This window comes from Catharus ustulatus, chromosome 18 (assembly GCF_009819885.2).
Source record: "Catharus ustulatus isolate bCatUst1 chromosome 18, bCatUst1.pri.v2, whole genome shotgun sequence".
Taxonomy (NCBI): Eukaryota; Metazoa; Chordata; class Aves; order Passeriformes; family Turdidae; genus Catharus; species Catharus ustulatus.
The window spans coordinates 11,737,712-11,754,769 of record NC_046238.1 but is presented as its reverse complement, the minus strand read 5'-3'; the positions used below and the strand labels follow the sequence as shown (position 1 = coordinate 11,754,769).

At 51.0% G+C, this 17,058-nt stretch overlaps 1 protein-coding gene across 1 annotated transcript in view; it reads left to right on the top strand.

Annotated features, from left to right (window-relative positions):
* The window catches only part of LOC117004752 (T-box-containing protein TBX6L), a 28,299-nt gene extending 20,049 nt beyond the window's left edge, over positions 1-8,250 (top strand). Inside the window, exons 7-14 of the mRNA XM_033075823.1 lie at positions 293-437; positions 1,428-1,530; positions 1,975-2,139; positions 2,391-2,537; positions 3,065-3,135; positions 3,891-3,982; positions 4,305-4,497; positions 5,076-8,250. Of these exons, the coding sequence (XP_032931714.1) occupies positions 293-437; positions 1,428-1,530; positions 1,975-2,139; positions 2,391-2,537; positions 3,065-3,135; positions 3,891-3,982; positions 4,305-4,497; positions 5,076-5,502 (1,343 nt within the window). The 3' untranslated portion in view covers positions 5,503-8,250. The remainder of the gene's footprint in view (positions 1-292; positions 438-1,427; positions 1,531-1,974; positions 2,140-2,390; positions 2,538-3,064; positions 3,136-3,890; positions 3,983-4,304; positions 4,498-5,075) is intronic.
* The last annotated feature ends 8,808 nt before the right edge of the window (positions 8,251-17,058 follow it).

Here is a 17,058-nt window from a genome sequence, read left to right as displayed (position 1 = left end):
TGATAAAGTGTTTTGTGTAACCCTGATCGTACCAGAGCAGTGGATTGTGGCTACCTGCCAGTGTGAGTTCTGGAAAATGGAGTTTAGGTTGAGTTGGTACAACACAGATCCTCACAAAAGAACCTACCAGCTAAAACCAAACCTGTGGGAAAAGGCTCCATACCTCTGAGCCTACTAAAAATCCTTTGAAGAAAAGTAACAGTTTTTAAGAGGCTTGTTGTAGCAGAGTGCCAGACCCCGGGGTCAGTCCCCTCCTGTCTGTCTGCAGTCACCATCTCGTTTGTCCTTGCAGACGTGAAAGCGCCGTGTGAGGCCCTTCCTTCCCCCAGCCTGGAGCCCTTCCCACAGAGCTCCATCGTGGTCACCCTCGAGGACATGGGGCTCTGGATGAAGTTTCACCAGATAGGAACTGAGATGATCATCACCAAATCTGGCAGGTAAGGGGCACAGGACAGCTGCCCACACACACCACACCCTTCCAAGCTGTTGTCAAAGTCTCCAGATGCTCATTTTTTAAATGGTGGCCCTTGAACTAGTTTTGTAGCCAGTTATGCAGATCTTCCTGATCCTGACAGAAGAATTGCACTTTGAGGGTGTCACAGAAGTCCAAACTGTGAAATGCAAAAGGTCACTTGTGGGGCTGATGTGCTGAGAATACTCCTGTACCCTTATCTCACCACTTAACACTGGCGTTCTTCCTGTGGCTTTGAGGTTGCTCTGGGAAGTGCCCTGGGCTCCCTTTGCCTGGGTCACAGGCAGCAGCAGCTGAGCAGTAAAGGCATGGGTTTGAGTCTGTGTTTGCAGACAGGAATGTGGCCCAGACTCATAACGATCTGTGTGTGCAGACTCCACTGAAGTAAAAATGAGTCATGTATTGTGGAGCTTGCAGTGAAAGAAGATGGAATTGTGAAGCTGTAAAGTATTGTTCAAAGCTGCTGTGAGCTGGAATAATCCCTTTGGGTAGGGAGGTAGCTGTCAAAGCTTTTTTGCAGAGTCAGAAGTTAAAAGTAGTGGCAGGGAGTATGGGAACAGAAAGCTGGGTGTGCTCTTAGATGAGAGCACGTTTTCTACCCACGCTCAGATTTAATCCATCCTCCAGGGCTGTGAGAGCTGCAGCAGGCCAGGAACTACGTACAACCTCCAAATAGTTCCTTTCAAGTTTCCCACTGTTGTGTTAGAGGAATTGGAAGAACAAAAGCAGTAACAGTGTCAGACCCTCAGTGACTGCTGCCCTGTTAGTGTCTATCCCATCTAAACCCACAGGACTGGACAGTCCATCAATAAGATGGACAAATGGTCAGTGGCTGGCTGGAGAAATACTGCTCACAGGGCTTTGCACAGTAGTGAGTAAATGTGACATGCTGCTTGATCATTTACAGCCCCTCTACAGAGAAACCTTTTTACTCTATTTTTCATTTCTCCTTCAGACGAATGTTTCCTCAATGCAAAATCAAAGTCTCTGGCTTAATCCCATATGCCAAGTACCTCATGCTGGTAGATTTTGTGCCAATGGATAACTTCAGGTACAAGGTGAGTACTTTAAATAACAGAATTTATGCTGTCTTTTCATCTTTATTTGAAATAGATTAATCTTTATGCTTCACTTGTCACACTGATAAATAAATTCTCTTTGGACAAAGTTCACAAGTAATTGATGGATTTTATGCCTCTCTGGAGTTATTTGTCAGTTTTGCTTGGGAAGCAGCTGGAAAGGTAACTAATTTTCATTGTAAGCAATACAGTTTTAATCATGATTAATGTCAGACTTTTCTGGCAGCCATGGGGAGAAAGGGAGGAAAAATGAGGACTAAACTTGGAGCTGATTTGGTAACATGATCATGGCTCGTAAGGAAGAATCGCCTGTTTGTGCTTCAGAGGAGTGCACTGAATTGACAGTAAAGCAAACTTACTGGGGCTTTTTTGTACTGAAAGCATTTTTTTCTAAGCTCCAGATTTCTGTCTTTCCCTTCACAGTGGAATAAAGATCAGTGGGAAGTTGCTGGAAAAGCAGAGCCCCAGCTCCCTTGTCGCACCTATGTCCACCCAGATTCCCCAGCTCCTGGCAGCCACTGGATGAAAGAACCTGTCTCCTTCCAAAAACTGAAGCTCACTAACAACACTCTGGATCAACATGGGCATGTAGGTTGTGCTGGAATTCATTACAGATGAGACTTTGTGGGAAATAAGCAGGATTTGTGAGAATGAGATGATATAGAAACTAAAAGAGACCCAAGTGTCCCTTCTGCCTCCCTCAGCCCAGCCCTTGTGCCCTCTCAGCTCCCTGCTAGGGAAGTCCTGGTTAGAAATGGGTGTCCTGGGAGTGTCCACAGGGAACCTGCAGTGTGCTGGCAGGGGTGGCACATGGAAACCTTGTCCTTTGTGTGTCCCAGATCATCCTGCACTCCATGCACCGTTACAAGCCGCGCTTCCACATCGTGCAGGCAGACGATCTGTTCAGTGTCCGCTGGAGCATCTTCCAGGTGTTCAGCTTCCCTGAGACTGTCTTCACTTCTGTCACTGCCTACCAGAACGAGCAGGTACAGTGTGCAGGCTCTGCTGCTGTGAAATTCTGGACACACTGTGAAATTCTGTCTGTAAAATTCCTGTAAAGGAAGGTGTCTCCTTCCTGTCTGTTCATCCTGGGCACCTGTGGTGGACAGTGGGAAGAAACAGGCACATTGTGGTTCCTGTGGAAAACATCTCCTCTGTGATGAGTCATGCACCTTGATGATTCTGAGTGCACTGTCAGTGACACAGAACTCCAAATGCAGTAAAAAGTATGGCTGCAGGTCCAGATACAGATCCTCACCCTGAGTATTTCTGTGGTTAGATGAATCCCACCCAAATCCCTGCTGACCCTGGCAAGGTCACTTCTCTCTGTGGGTCAGTTCCTGCTCAGTGATGGGAGCTTCTGGGAGAGCTGAGATACTGTGGCAAGGCGGTGTCCAAAACCCTCACACAGTTTATCTGTTGTGATAAATACTGAGGTGAAGGTCTTGGAACAGTGAAGCAGCCAACTAGTCACTGTGATGCTGATGCTGAGTCTTGTTCCTTTCATTTAAAGATTACAAAGCTCAAGATTGACAACAATCCCTTTGCTAAAGGTTTCCGTGAACATGGGAAGAACACTCGAAGGTAAACTGGTTTTTCATTTTAATTTGTTTGTAGCTGGAGTTCACTTGTGCATTTTACCCAAGGTCTTTGACAAAACTCTACCAGCCAGCTCTGCTGAGCCTCTGCATTGTGCACACTGCATTTCCCTGTATCTGGGAGTGATGTCCCTCTGTGCAGCCTCCTCTCCAGAGACTTGGGGAGTGGGAGGTGACAATTCCTACAGAGATGTGGGAGGTGTGACAAATTTGAGACCTGCATTCCCTCGCACGTTGGAGCTAGACTGGAGTCTGACATGTGAATAGCAGTGATAACAGGAGTCCACAGCAGACCATTTGGTCTCTTGGAGATCAGCTTGATTCTGACATTTGGAGGCTCCCTTGTCTCCTTTTCCTGTGGGTGGAAGTGTCTCTTCCAGTGGGAGATTTTTTGTGCAAGAGGGAAGATGGATACCAGTATCAGTGAGATCTTCTGCTTGGTCTAAGGGCAGCCAGCTTAAATTGCAACCCCAGACTGACAATAGAGAAGGAAAAAAATGGAGGCTTTTTCCAAGCAGAAAATGTTATGAGAATAGCTGAGATTTTGTTTCATGTTATTTTATGCCTTTAAAAAACCCTGTAAAAAAATTTCCTGATGAAAAAAGGCCAAAGATGACTCTCTTTTGCTTAAAGTTTAAAAATGTTAAGGATTTTCTTTCTCCTCCTAATAGCATCTCTTCCTATATATCTAGGCAAAAAAAGCTTACATCCAAGCTACCCCCACATCTTGTTTCTTTCCAGGGAAGGACGAGCAAAATGCCAGAAGCCCAGTCCAGCCAAGAGCCAGAAGAGGAAGCTGCCTGAGGAAAAGGAGCCTGCTGCTGAGGAACGTGGTAATATTGATCACAACAAACCCAGAGAATGATATTCAGAAAGTTTTGTTAAGGTTAATCATTCCTTGCTCCAGCTCATGGTGCTGCTTGCAGTAGCACAGCTAAGGAGAGAGGACAAGGCAGCACTGACCACCACAGTATCTGGGCAGAAAAGAGCTGGAAGGGGCCATTCCCTTAAGACAGAAGGGCTGCAGGAGGTGGTAGTGTGTTTCCTTCCACCATCCTGTGATTACTGCAACTGCCAATAGACCATTGTGAACTTTGCCTCCCTTTTCTTCTTTCTCATTCTTTTCCATTCTTTCTTTTCCCTGCTTTGAGTCAGATTTTGAGAAGGATGAGAATGTAGATGTGAAGGAAGAGAGTAACCCTGTGGTGGTGAGCAGTGGATATCCCTTCTGGGGCTCGGAGCAGAACAGCAGCCAGGCCTTCCCTGCAGCCTCACCAGTGCCTGCTGAGCAGAGGGAGGGGCTGGCCAGAGAGCAGCAAGTGCCAACGCCCTCCTACCAGACATATCGGTGAGTCCTGCTCCAAAGCTGCACTTTCATTGGTGGGATTCCTCTTCTGCTGCTGGGCATTTCCTAAGAAAAACACCCAGTTGGGAAAAGGGGGAGGATGGCTTTCTGTTCGACAGCACATGTGGTTCAGACATGGTAGATCAGCATGGACATAGCTCCAAGGATAGGCTTTCTCTCCTAGTTCAAACCCACTGGTTTTGGGTATGCTCATGTCTTTGTAATGTTCTTTATTTCCCTGTCCCAAAATGCTCTCCCAGCCAGCTCTGTGCACTACAGAGTTTACCTGCCCTTTGGAGAAGAGACAAGACTCCAGTGATTTTTCCTTCCTCATTGCAAAATTGGGTGTGAGTGAGAACTTAGAACTTAGCCAGAACTATGGTAGTCTGGACTCACTTCTGGAATTTCATTTTTCACTGAGTGTGGCAGTGAGGCCTGGGCTAAAATCCACAGTTAACAGTAAGATGAAGCAGTGTGCAAAGGGAAGAGCTTGCCCTGCCTTTCCCCAGGGGATCTTTGTGGGTTTTCCATGGTTTTCCACTCTGGTAGGTCTGACTCATTCTCTCTGCCCTTGGGCCCAGGTTCCACGAAGCTGGGGACAGCCAGCAGCTTCCCAGCCGCGATGCCGCGACCTTGAACGATTTCCGGGCGAGGTGCCACGCCTTGGATCTTGCCATGGTGCCTGAGCACGACTCCAAACAGCTCCCAGAGGGCTTCACCAACCTGCCCCCACTGCCCCCACCTCTGCCTCCTCCCCAGGACTACTCAGGAGTGGTGAACATGGCTCTGGACTCGGTGGGGAAAGCCGGGGCCCGCGCGCCCATGTACAGTCCCTATGGCACCGAGCAGGGCCTGGGGCAGTGGGTGGTGCCTCCCCACAGCCAGTACAGGGCAATGAGCTATTCAGCCTTCTCCACGGAGTACAACACACAAGGAACTCCAGGACATGCCCATGGCACCATGGCAGAGTGGAGCCAGTACCCTCTGTTCCCCTATGCCTGCTGGTGAATGGGGAGGACTCTTCCCAGTGAAAAAACTGAAAGAAAATTGTAAATGACATTGAATTTGCTCTGGGGTGTTGGACTTGTGAAACTTTGCCTACACTAGGCAGAGGTATTTGCTGCAAGCAGTAGCATGGGACACTTCACTTCCTTGTCTCCTTGCACAACAGCCCTCACCATATTTCACAAGCAGTGGTTAAACTGGTGGCTGCCCCAGCAATGTCATTGTGGGTCAGGCTCAATGTGTTCTGCAGTGGTTTTTTTCCTAGCAGGAGTAGGAAACCACAGGTCTGCAAGAACAGTATTTAAAGAGCTGCTGAACTCACAGTCACAGTGTTGGCACCTCGCATTTGGCAGTTTCCAACATCCCTTCCTCGTGGGACTTGGTGCAAGGAGATAGGGGCTGAGGACTTCCAGTAAGTCATCCATGTGGCCAAGAGGCTGTAGAACATATTGCAAAGATGAGGAAAGCAAGCAATCTTGGTGAACTTTGAACTTGGTGAACTTTGAACTTGGTGAACTTTGAGCAGCTTCCTCAGTTAGTATAGTCAAAGTAAAGCTAAAGTCTCACCTTTCTTCCAGCAGCAGCAGAGAGTCAAATGCACAGCAAGGTGTGTCTGGAGCACAGCAGTGGGTCGTGCAGGCAGGGGAGAGTTTGTCCCATGCAGGAGAAGTAGCAGCAAGGCTGTGTGTGGTGTCTTCCTGTCCCCGTGCCCATCCCTCCTCTGTCAGCCCCAGGTCCAAGGTCAGTGACACACTCTTCATTCCGTGGAGGTGGAGGGAGGTTGTTCATGGAACGTGGGGGACTCCTCTGGGGCTTTCCGAGGTTGTCAGAAGCAGGGCCATGAACTTCAGTGCTGCTGTGTCACTCCAACCTCTTCCTTTAGAGGGAGAGGAAATTTTCCACTGTGAACTTACCCCTCCTGCTTCCTGCCACCCCTGGAGAATATAATTTATAGTTGTGGTTCCTGCGCTGCTCTGAGTGTGTGTGAAGTCATCTTGCTGCTGTTTGGGAGTCTGTAGGATCTGTCCATGTTCAGTTATCAGAGTGGTTCCACCTCCCTCCGCTCTGGTCCCATCCTGAGCAGGAGCAGCCTGTGCATTGCCATGCAAGAAGGGATTCTTCTCATCTTCCTGTTAGAAGAGGGAGGCCTCCCTGTTTGTCCAAGTGCAGATGGCCCTGGCGTTGGGGACTTGGTGAGACAGACTCATTGCTGCTCAGGGAGGATAGACATGTTGCTGAGTGTTATTTAGGGAATGTTTTCATGTCACACTAATAGCTGCTGTGTGGCCTGCAGCCATCAGTAGGCACCGAGGTGTGTCATTTATCCTGTGTGCACACATGTGAAAATGTGTGGGTGTATGTGTCTCTGAGCAGACCTTGGCAGGTTTGTGCCCAGTGCCTCAGGAGCCCTGTGCAGGGACACTGGGAAAGGCTGTGCACCAGGTTCTTGGGGCACCAGCTCCTCACTGTGCATCTGCATAGCGTAGGGATGTTGAGCTATGTTATTATTGTTAAAATTGTGAAAAGTAGCCCTGTAAATGTGGACTCAGCTACAATGACTGTTTCCTTATTTAAATTGTATAGTGTGAACTGCTTTTGTACCACAGTTATGATATGTACAGAGCAGCTGAGTACTTCCCCTGGGGTTCCCAGGATTTGAGGATGTGCAGCATTGAAATAAAGGTCAGACTTTGCCACAGTACATGTACACAATGCCCTGTGAGCCTCCCCTCTGATGGCACCCTGGCCAGTAGTGATTTGTACCTGCTGTGCATGATACATGTGTGGATATGAGCAACTCACTTACAAAGAAATCTGTCTGGAGAAACAAAATGTGGAGCAGGTTGTGTTGGTTTTTTTTTTTTTTTTAATGCCAAAATACCATGATTTCCTGCTGTCCAAATGCCGGCTGTGTGAAGGGCAGGTCAACTGTAAAAGGCTGTCTCTGGCTATCAGTAGTTACCACCACTGTCCTTCACATCTTGGAAATGAGACGAGCAGAATGGCTGGGGAGGTGAGTGAGTGCCTCGAGCACCATGTGCAGGGACCCGAGGGGGTTACTTTGTGCAGAACACAGGATCACTGCCAGCAGCATGCCCACAACAGAGAGAATGCATTCCCCACAGGCTACCTGGCTGGATCTGTTTCTTCATCTTTGTAGCTGGGAGGTGTTTCCCTGTCACAGAGTGCTAATAAGGATGAAAAGCTGCAGTGAGCATGAGTAACTGAGGACAGCTGGGCAGCACTGGGGAATTCCTGTGAAAATAGGACTGCAATGCTTTTTCTTTCAAACCTTTGGTCGCAGTACAGGTGCTGCTGCCCCCTGGGCCTGTCGGTAGAGCTGGTTTGGCAGACTGGCTCTGCACTGGGGTAAAAGACTCAGCTTTGTGCCTAGGACGAGCCATCAATTACTCATCAGCCTTCTGTTGCAACAGGACTGCTTGCCCTTCTCCAGTGAATCATGCAGCTTGCTGGAGAAGCACCTATCCTTTCTCTCTGATTAGAGACTGCTCTCGGCTTGTTTGGGAAGCCTTTGGAGATTTAGCCTGTAGGTGTGCTCTGGACTCCGCTCCCGCCCCCTCCCTTTGCAGTTCCCACTGGCTTGTTTTCTTCAGCTGTGGCATTTAAAGTCTGTAGGAGCTCGACTGAAATGCTGGTTTTGCACGCATGTGAGATAATGCAATGCCTCTGACAGCTTCAATAAAAGGAAACAAGACATGTGGAAGTCAGGCCATTAAGACTAATAAAATAAACTCAAAAGTGTAGGTTTTGTGCATCTTTCTCAAGCACAACGTGCTCGGCTTTAGTCATGGTACCTGGGGCCAGTTTGTACATGCATGACAGGCTGTTGATCTCAGCATTCATTGTTCTCCACAGTGTGTTGAGTGAGCCTCAGGTTATCTGCTCACACTGCTAGATGTGACTCAGGCTCTTGCACCAATTCTTTGCAGCAAATTGTTTATTTTCTCTGTGTTTTCTGCTCCTCTCCTGCAGAGAAGTTACATAAGGAGGAGGGCAAATGGACTATAAATGGGATATAGGTAAATTTCCTATGGGAAATCAAGATCTTGATTTATTTTGGTTTCTCCTAGTGGTTTTTTGCAGCCTTAAGCCTTGTCTGACGCTGCTTCAATGCAGATGGGAATGGCAGGGAAATGCTTTCTTGCCGATGCTGCAGTTCTTGCCGAGGCAGCTGCAGGCTTGGGCGAGGCTCCGAGCTGTGCCCACAGCCCTGAGGGGACACGGCGAGTCCCAGGGTACGGCCTCTGCACTTGGACCTGCGCTGCCTCTGCAGAAATAACTTCCAGCTGGTTTCACTGAGAGCTTTTCTAATTTCCAGGTGCTGCAGGGATGGATGTGCCGGGCTGGGGCAAGCCCCGCTCTGGGCCGGTGCGGCTCCGAGCAGCCCCGGGGCCGCGGCCTCAGGCGTGTGGGGCGGGCGGGGCCTGCCCGGGGAGGGCCCTGAGGGCAGCCTGGGAGCCTGGGCTGGGCTCGGGAAACGCCTGGGCCGGGCTGAGCAGGATTGCTGCCTGCTTTGGGCTGACCCCACTGCCCGGGCCGGGGGTCTGTCGTGGTGCTCCTTGGGCTCCCAGGAGGCTGCCACATGCATTTCCGTGCTCACCCTAAGCAGCAGCCCACTTTAAGGCCATCCAAGCAAGCAGCACAAACCCCCTTCCAGGAATAACAGCATTCTTTCAAGTTTAATGAGTTTTTTATTGCACAGCTTAAAATCCACTTAATTCCCGAGCCCTAGGGTGGGATCCATGCGGAGCCTCTTAGCAGGGGGAAGCAGTGTAATGCTGGAGCCACGAGCAGTGCTGGTCACTGGCCCTGAGTGGCTCTGAGCCACGTCCCTGCTGCCCTGAGCTGCCCCGAGTGGCCACTGTGCCACCCTCTGCCTGCTCCTCAGCCTCATGAGTGCCTGCAGGTGCCTTCATGGCCCTGAGTGAGCACCCTCGCCTCCAGGTACTCCCTGAGCGGCCAAGAGCAAACTGTGCAGGGCTGGCTGGGGAATGGAGGGGCTCCTCTGGATCGGGGTGGGGTGGCCCGTTCTGTGTGCCTCAGCTGCCCTGGCACAGCCCTCCTCAGAGACACGACTGTGCTGCAGTGCCAGTGGCTGAGGGAGGCCTGGTCCTGGTTCCAGGCTCTGTTTGCAGCTCTCTGCTGCTGGCCTGGCTCCCTGCTCCTCCAGGTAAGCTGCTTTTTACTGTCCTGCCTTGCAGAGATGTAGTCAGGTCTAAATGTGCTTTCTGAACATTGCAGCAGGAGGAACACAGGACACAGTGAAGGAAGTAGGGAAGGCATTTCTTCCCCACAGCACACAACACGCACATCCCAGAATAAACCTTGAGACCTGGGCCTGAGCAGAAGTGTCAGACAAAATTTTAACTGAGAGTGAAGCAAACCTTTGATGCAGGGTTGAGAAGAGGTGCTGCAGCTGTGCTGAGCAGTCTTGCTGTTCAGCTTAGTTTAGTGTTATTCCTTTTTTGTTTTTCCAAGTCGTGTGAGTTTGTTTTATGACCTGAAGCACTTTGCTGTGGGGTGCTGGATTGCCTCTGACACTTCTCTAATACTCAATTTCTTTTCTTTGAACATGCAGGTGTACAACTGCAGTGTTCCTGCCCAGGCAGCGCCCTGCTTGATGAGTGTAATGGATAGATTTAATTTTAATCTCCTACAGTTCTTTGGGGACATGCTGAGATTTTTATTTCCTCCTCCTCTATTTTTACTGAAGAGGGTAAATTATATGCCTCCATAAAGCAGAGTGGGCAGTCAGTGATACAGGATGGGCACTCCCATCAGTCATGCACCAGGCTTAAAGCACTGCTCACTTTCAGTATGTGTGCCTCTCGTTGTACAAATATGACTGTACATGTAAAACAGCAGCTGTTCACGGGAGAGACTTCCTGTGTGCTGGCACTGCCACTCCAGATCCCATCTGTGGGGTCGCAAAGCACGGGCCCCTGTGATCGCTGGAACATCCTTGCCGGGAGATGGTGCATTAAGGGTGATCTGTGTGGAAGTGCTGGTGCAGAGAAGACAGGGATGAGTCAGCCGTGATTGCTGTCACACCACAGGGTCTGTCCCCATGCTGAGCAGCCAGCCCTCTGCTCACCCTCAATCTGCTTTGGGCTCTGCTTTACCATCTAGAAGGGGCTCAGTGGAGACAGAGCTCTCCAGAGCAGCTCAGGCTCTTCCCAGCAGCATTTGGGTGAGGGGGAAATGGGAATTGCTTCAGTAAGTGTAAGTCAGCCCTCCAGGGATAAAGGCAGTGAACTAGAGCAGTGGAGGAGATGTGATCAAACCCGCTGTTCAGCACCAAAAAGATGTGCTGAGCATTGCACTGACATAGGCTGAATGACACTAATGTGCTCCCTGTAGAGCCCCCGGCGACACAAGGACATGTGGTAAATCCTGGATGAGAAAGCTCGGCCAGGACAGCGGTGTTCTGCCCCCCAGGCTGGCCTGGCACTCCTCCCGGAGCCGCTGCATGTGGCATGTTCCTCATCCTGCCCGTATGGCAGTTAATGGCCTTGTCTTGCCTCATCCCCAGGGAATAATTGCCTCACACTTGAGCAAATGTGCTCGGTGTTTGAAAGGAGTCTATCGATCGTTGCGTATTCCTGAAAGCCTCACAGGGCCCCGTTCCCTTTGAAGTGTAAAAGCATCTGTCTGTCTCTGCTTCTCGAGCAGTCTCCCGCTCCATTTGCATCTCCTCTCGGGCTGCCCAGGAATCCATCCCTGGCCCCATGCCGTGCTCGGGTTTCGGCTGCTGAGAGGGCTCCCTGCCACGGGCTTGGAGACAAAGGGGCAAAGCTTCAGTCCAGGGAGGGGGTTGAGCTCAGCTTGCAGCTGGGGGTACTCAGGATGCCGCTGTTCCTGGGGGCCAGTTTCCAGCAGATACACTGGGAATGTTCTCCTTGGGTATTTATCTGTGGTGTGTATGTTAATTAGGAAGGAGAGGAAATAGCCTTTGGCTCCTTCCCACCTAGCACTTCACTTGCCATGCCAGACAGCACTTGGTTGGTAAGGAAGGTCAGACCTGGACTGCCTTGGATAATCCACCATGTGGGAGCTGAATTGCACAGGAGTGACCAGAACCCTTGGTGGTTCTCTGTTATGCATTTGAACAAATACTGTTGAAATGCTGCCGAGTCCCTGGTCTGTGTATGGGAATTCAGTCTGTAATTCTCCCCACCCCACCTCCCCTGGACTATGGGACTGGCCCTGGATGGGCTGCTTGTCCTACCAGGACATTTTCATGTAGGTACAACCTTACAGGGGTGACTGTATTTCTGGAGCAAGGACTCAGAGCTCCTTGATCGTCCCTGGGGTGGTGGTGAGAGCACAGTGCAGATAACTCCAGGCTGGAATTTCAGGGGCTGCCTCTAGCCACTGCCATCCAGCACCTCCCAGATGGTCGCTGGGTTTCCTATTTCAAGGGGGCCCCAGCGGAGCAGCCATGGCACCTCGCTGCTGGAGGCAGTAAATGGGCTCCCATCTGGTTTTAATGATCAGTAGCACTTTGGTGCTTGTTTATTCCCATGTTTTATGCTTCAGCAATAAAATACTGCTTCAGTTTGTTCAATCCATCCTGGTGCTGGATGCAGATGAGTTCACAGCCTCTGACAAAGAGGTCCCAGTGGTATACAGGATGTTGTCTGTTTTGGTTTTTTTTTAGGCAGCTGGGCAGAATCAGATCATGTAGTGGCTTTTGAAATACAAACATCAGTGGACAGTATGGAAGGCAGGACACACAGCTCATTATGTCTAGCAAAGAAATCCTGTCTTTAGATTAAAGAAGGCTTGGTTCTGGAGCTGGAACTGTCTGCTCTTCTATCTCCCACAGGGCAGCACAGAGCTCTGGTGTGGAGACTGGATGAAGTTAGTCCCAACTTTAAACCAGGTACTCAAGGAAATTTTAGTCCAAAGTGCTGTGGTGGCAGTCACTGAGCTGCAGTATTGTGCTTTAGCCATCCCACCACAGCCCTACAGTGGCAGTGCAAGTAGCAGCAGCACTGGCAGGGCCACATCTCATTATGGGCACACAGCAGCTCTGTGGTAGGTTCCTGGTGCCACCATGCTACGGTGGGCTGGGAGCTGTACAAAATTCTGTGGGGTCAATGCAGTCATCTGTTAAATTTATCTAAGGGGGCAACTGTCTGTAAGGGGCTGTGGGGCTTTCTTCCTGTCCCAGCACACTCGTGCTCCCAGCTGGTGTGCCCAGGAGTGCAGAGCAGTCTGCTGGCAGCTCTGGCACTGAGGGGATTGCCCTCTGAAGGGACAGGCAGTAACATCTCTGGCACTCAGTCTCTGGGATCCTGAAGCAGTTCTGCAAAAGCCAGTTAAAGCTTTTCAGCACCCCTGCTGCAGGGTAGGTGGGGACACTGAGGCAAAGAGATTAAAGTCAGTAAACCACAGGGGGAGAAATGGGCTCTTTGTCTCCCTTCTGACTTTTATGGAGACCTGGAAACATTTTGCCCTCCCATCTAATATTCATCTTCTACCCTAATGGTGGCAAGACAGTCTTCTCCACTTTGTTTCCCAACTCTATGCTCCTTGGAAAATCTTTAACTCTTACCTCTAAAGAGCATTGATTTTCTGCAGAGACCCTTTTTCCCAGCTGTTTGTCAAGGCTTGGAGCTTTAGGTGGCAACTAAAGAGAGAAGGATTTTAACAAACTAATTAACCTCCCTCCAAGTCATTCAGGGTCTGTTCCCTTGGTGCCACTGGTGTTGCATTTGTGCTAATTTCCCCTGGAAGGTCTAATGTACGGGGAGCGATTAAAGGAGGCTTTTCTCGGGCAGGTTTTACACAGCAGGAAGAGGGAAGGTGGCAGCAGCTCCTGTGTTTGGTTTGGTTACTGCTGTCCCCAGGGGCACCCACCCAGCCCCTGCTGGAGCCAGAGCCCAGCTCCCTGCTCTAGGAACACTTGGAGTGCACCACCGAGACTGGCCACGTGCCAGCAAGGCAAAGCAGTCCCTCAAACTCACCAGGTACCCTCTGAAATGGGGCTCTGGGTTACACCAAATGTGTCAGCCCAGCTTCCCAAACAAGCACAGGCTGTCAGTGTTGAGGGAAGGATCTTCTACAGAGCTGAGCGAGTTTTGCCATCACAGTGTCAGAAGGGCTCTCTGCTCCTCTGGCTTTCAACTGCAAATGAAGCAAATGGCAAAGCATTGACAAAGGACCTCCCTGGCCTCTGCCCTGGCCTGGTTCTGGACGCAGGATCCCAACCCTGGACACAAGCTGATGGTGTCAAATCTCCTGGAATCAGGGTAGGACTGTGTCACGGTGCCCTGGAAAAACGAAACCCTCATTGTTATGGATGCTCCTAAGAGCCATGTGCTGCTGGAATCAGTGAGGCTCTGGCTGGCAGGAAAGCAGCTGTGGGGGCACCATGTTCATCCTCATGCTGCTCCCAGGCTGGAAGTGGGGATGGTAGGGAGAAACAACGCTGTGATTCCTGGGATGTAGGGCTGGGAGAGCTTGTGAGCTGTGGCACGAACTCCTTGAGTCCAGACTATAAAGTACTTCACAGGCCTGTCCCAATTGCCTGGCCTATTAGTTTTATGGAGGGGCCTATTGTAAGGATGCAGTTGGTCTCCTTTTGCCACAGTAATGAAAACATAAGCACAGTGGGGAGAGAGACCCTGGCAGGGAGGCAGCCTGTGTTTGGGCACTGGGGTCACAACCCTGTGAGCTCCTGGGGTCCCCGGGTATCTGTCGGTGCCCCCGTGGGTGGCACTGTGGCAAGAAGAGCCTTTGCCCCTCGGCCCAGCCAGGGGTTCCTCCGGGCACCCCCGAGCAGAGGATGAGGCTGGAGCCGGGCATGCACAGGCAGGGGCACAGTGCCACCCAGTGACTGCGTGTGACCTGCGAGGGGACAGCTGGGGCGGCCTGCAGGGGGATTGCTGCAGAGGTGCTGAGGCCTGGGAGCTCCAGCAAGGGTATCCCAGGGCAATGTGGAGAGCAGAAAGCCAAGAAACCATCCACGTTGCTGCTTTGTGGTTACAGTGCACAAGGGGCAAAGCTCCGGGGCTGCTGTGCTGTGTCTGGAGCCAGGGTTTTGCAGGCTTTGCTCAGGTGCTGACAGAAGCCAAGTGTTGGGCAAGTTGGGGCTGAAGCAGCTCACGTTTTAGGAGGGACCTGGCAGCAAAACAAGGGGAGGAGAAGTGCTTACCTGGGATGAGCTGCTCTCCATGGGGAGGATGTCTCTGCTTTGAGAAGTGCAGGCAGCTCTGGGGCAGTGTGTCTGGTCCCAGAGAGACAAGGTTGTTGCAGGGGCTGCCTCTGCCAGGAAGGGACCCCTTGTGTCTGGAGCAGTAGGTGACAGCCACATGTAGTGGATTTGTGAGATTAATGCAGGATCTTTCCTCCCTTCTGCCCAAACCCTGCATACATTCCTTGCTCGGTGGAGCCCTGTGTCTTGTGTTCCCAGGCTGTAACAAGCATCAACAGGCAGCTTGAATGGTGGGGAGAGGGAAAGGAGCCAGGTACAGTGGGGCATGGTTCTGGCATCTCCCGAGGTGGCTCCTGCAGGAAATCACTGCCCCAAGCAATACCCTGATATGTTTCCAGCAGGGACTGTCTCTTGGAGGCACAGACTGTGGCTCTATTTTGGGTGATGACTGCAGGGCCCACAGAGCATTTGGCAGCAGGGAGGGGTGTTAAATCAGCCTGTCCTTCTCCAGGTACATCATCTCCACCCCCCTCCTCTTTCCCCAGCTGTTCCAATGCAGCGCTGCCATGGGGCTGCAGCGTGGGCTGAAATCAGGGCACTGCAGTGAGGGAGGTGAGAGCCCTGCAGGGCTGATGATGCAAGCCCCACATCTTCACTGCCCTGCTGAGGACTGTGCACTCTTTCTGTTCTTAGGCTGCTCTCCAATGTGTCTTTATTTTTGTCTAATTAAATTTGCTGGTGTTGATCCTACAGACACCACTGTGGAGGTCTGAGGGCTTCTGCTGCTATACAGACAAAGCCTTGCTGGAAATCCAGCAGCAGCTGGAGAGCTGTTTCCATCCCATCACCCACCTCTGCCTCCATCAGACAGTCACTAGTGATGGTGAGGGTGGATCACTGAGCCTCATACAGGCAGGTGCTGCTACTGAGTACTTGGAGTAACCTTTCTGTCACCGCTGGGATGATTTTTGGCCAGAGATTTCCAATGGTGCTGCTTATCCTGCATGTGGTGGTCAGACCTGTGTTAGTGCATTCAGCAGAGTCCCAGACCTGAGTTAATTTTAGCCCTTCTGTTTCAGACTCCTGCTGATGTGTCCCGTGTCCAGGCCAAGGTGCTATTTCTTGCAGGGAAATGATCTTTGTTAATTTTAGATCTAGTTTCTCCAAAGTGCCGAGTAGGCACAGCTATTCCAGGTAGTCGGGCACGGCAGGAGGTGTTCCATCTTTGTGGGATATGGCTCTTCCTTACACAACGAAGGCCAAGCCTGATGAATTACATTTCCTTTGTGCCCTGCAGAGCATGAGGCTGATGCTCAGCAGGACTCCAGCCCAGAGCTGTGGATCCGTTGTCATTGCAGACTCAGTGCCAGAGCACCAGCTGCGATACCTGGAAAGAGAAAAGCTCTTTCTCTTCAAGGTCATTGGATTAATTGTGTCCCTGGTCACAAGAAGAGGGGAAAAGAAGAGGTGGTCTAACACAACAGAAATGGATTCAGCAGGTAGAAGTCCTCATGACAGCCCTTGAACTACATAATCCAGATCAAAGCAGTAAAGTAACAGAATACATTAAAAACAGTGGAAATTGAGTCTAGAAATACAGGGGGTCATTACTTCCCAGTAATGAAAAGTGGGCACATTTGATTTTTGTATTTTTTATGACAAGGATAGCAACAGTGCACTCTGAGGCCTGGCTGGGTTTGTCACTCCTGTCAGGAGCATCCTGGGGGTCTCCAGCTTGGCTGCTGACTGGTGGTGGGCCTGAACAGGAGTTGAGTGCCAAGCATTTTAAACCAACTCCTGTTGTTCACTTATGTCAGTCCCTTCTGTCTGTTCAAAACAGCATTGTCTCCTTGGCCTTGCTACACCCCCCAAATCCGTTGGGTTTTCGGTGCAGGAGCAGCTACAGCAGCATGTCCAGCACTGCCCTTCTACCCCTGCTGCCCCTGAAGCCCAGTGAGAAGACTGACTGGATAGCACAGGTTGGGAATCAGTGCAGTGGAGGGGGATTAACAGTCCCTTGGCATCCACACTTTCACTTCAGCTTCAGTGATACATTTCTAGCCCAAATGCTGGTAACAGCAGCGCTGACTTTCAGCTGCCCTTGTTGGGCCAGCCAGGACGCACGAAGCAGGAGCCAGTTCCCTGTGGATACCCCAGATTAGCTCTGATCCCAATTGTCTGCTGTGCCAGCGGCGGGTTAGACTAATAACTCGTGCAGGAGGGTTCTGGTTACAAAATGCCTGGAATGAAGCAAGCAGGTGCTGGGAAGGTTAGCTGAGGGGAGCACTGCGTTCATTCCCCATCGCCTCTCGCTCCCCCTGGGGAGCACTGGGATGGATCCTCTGCAGGTGAGGCTGCACCGAGGGCCTTGCTGT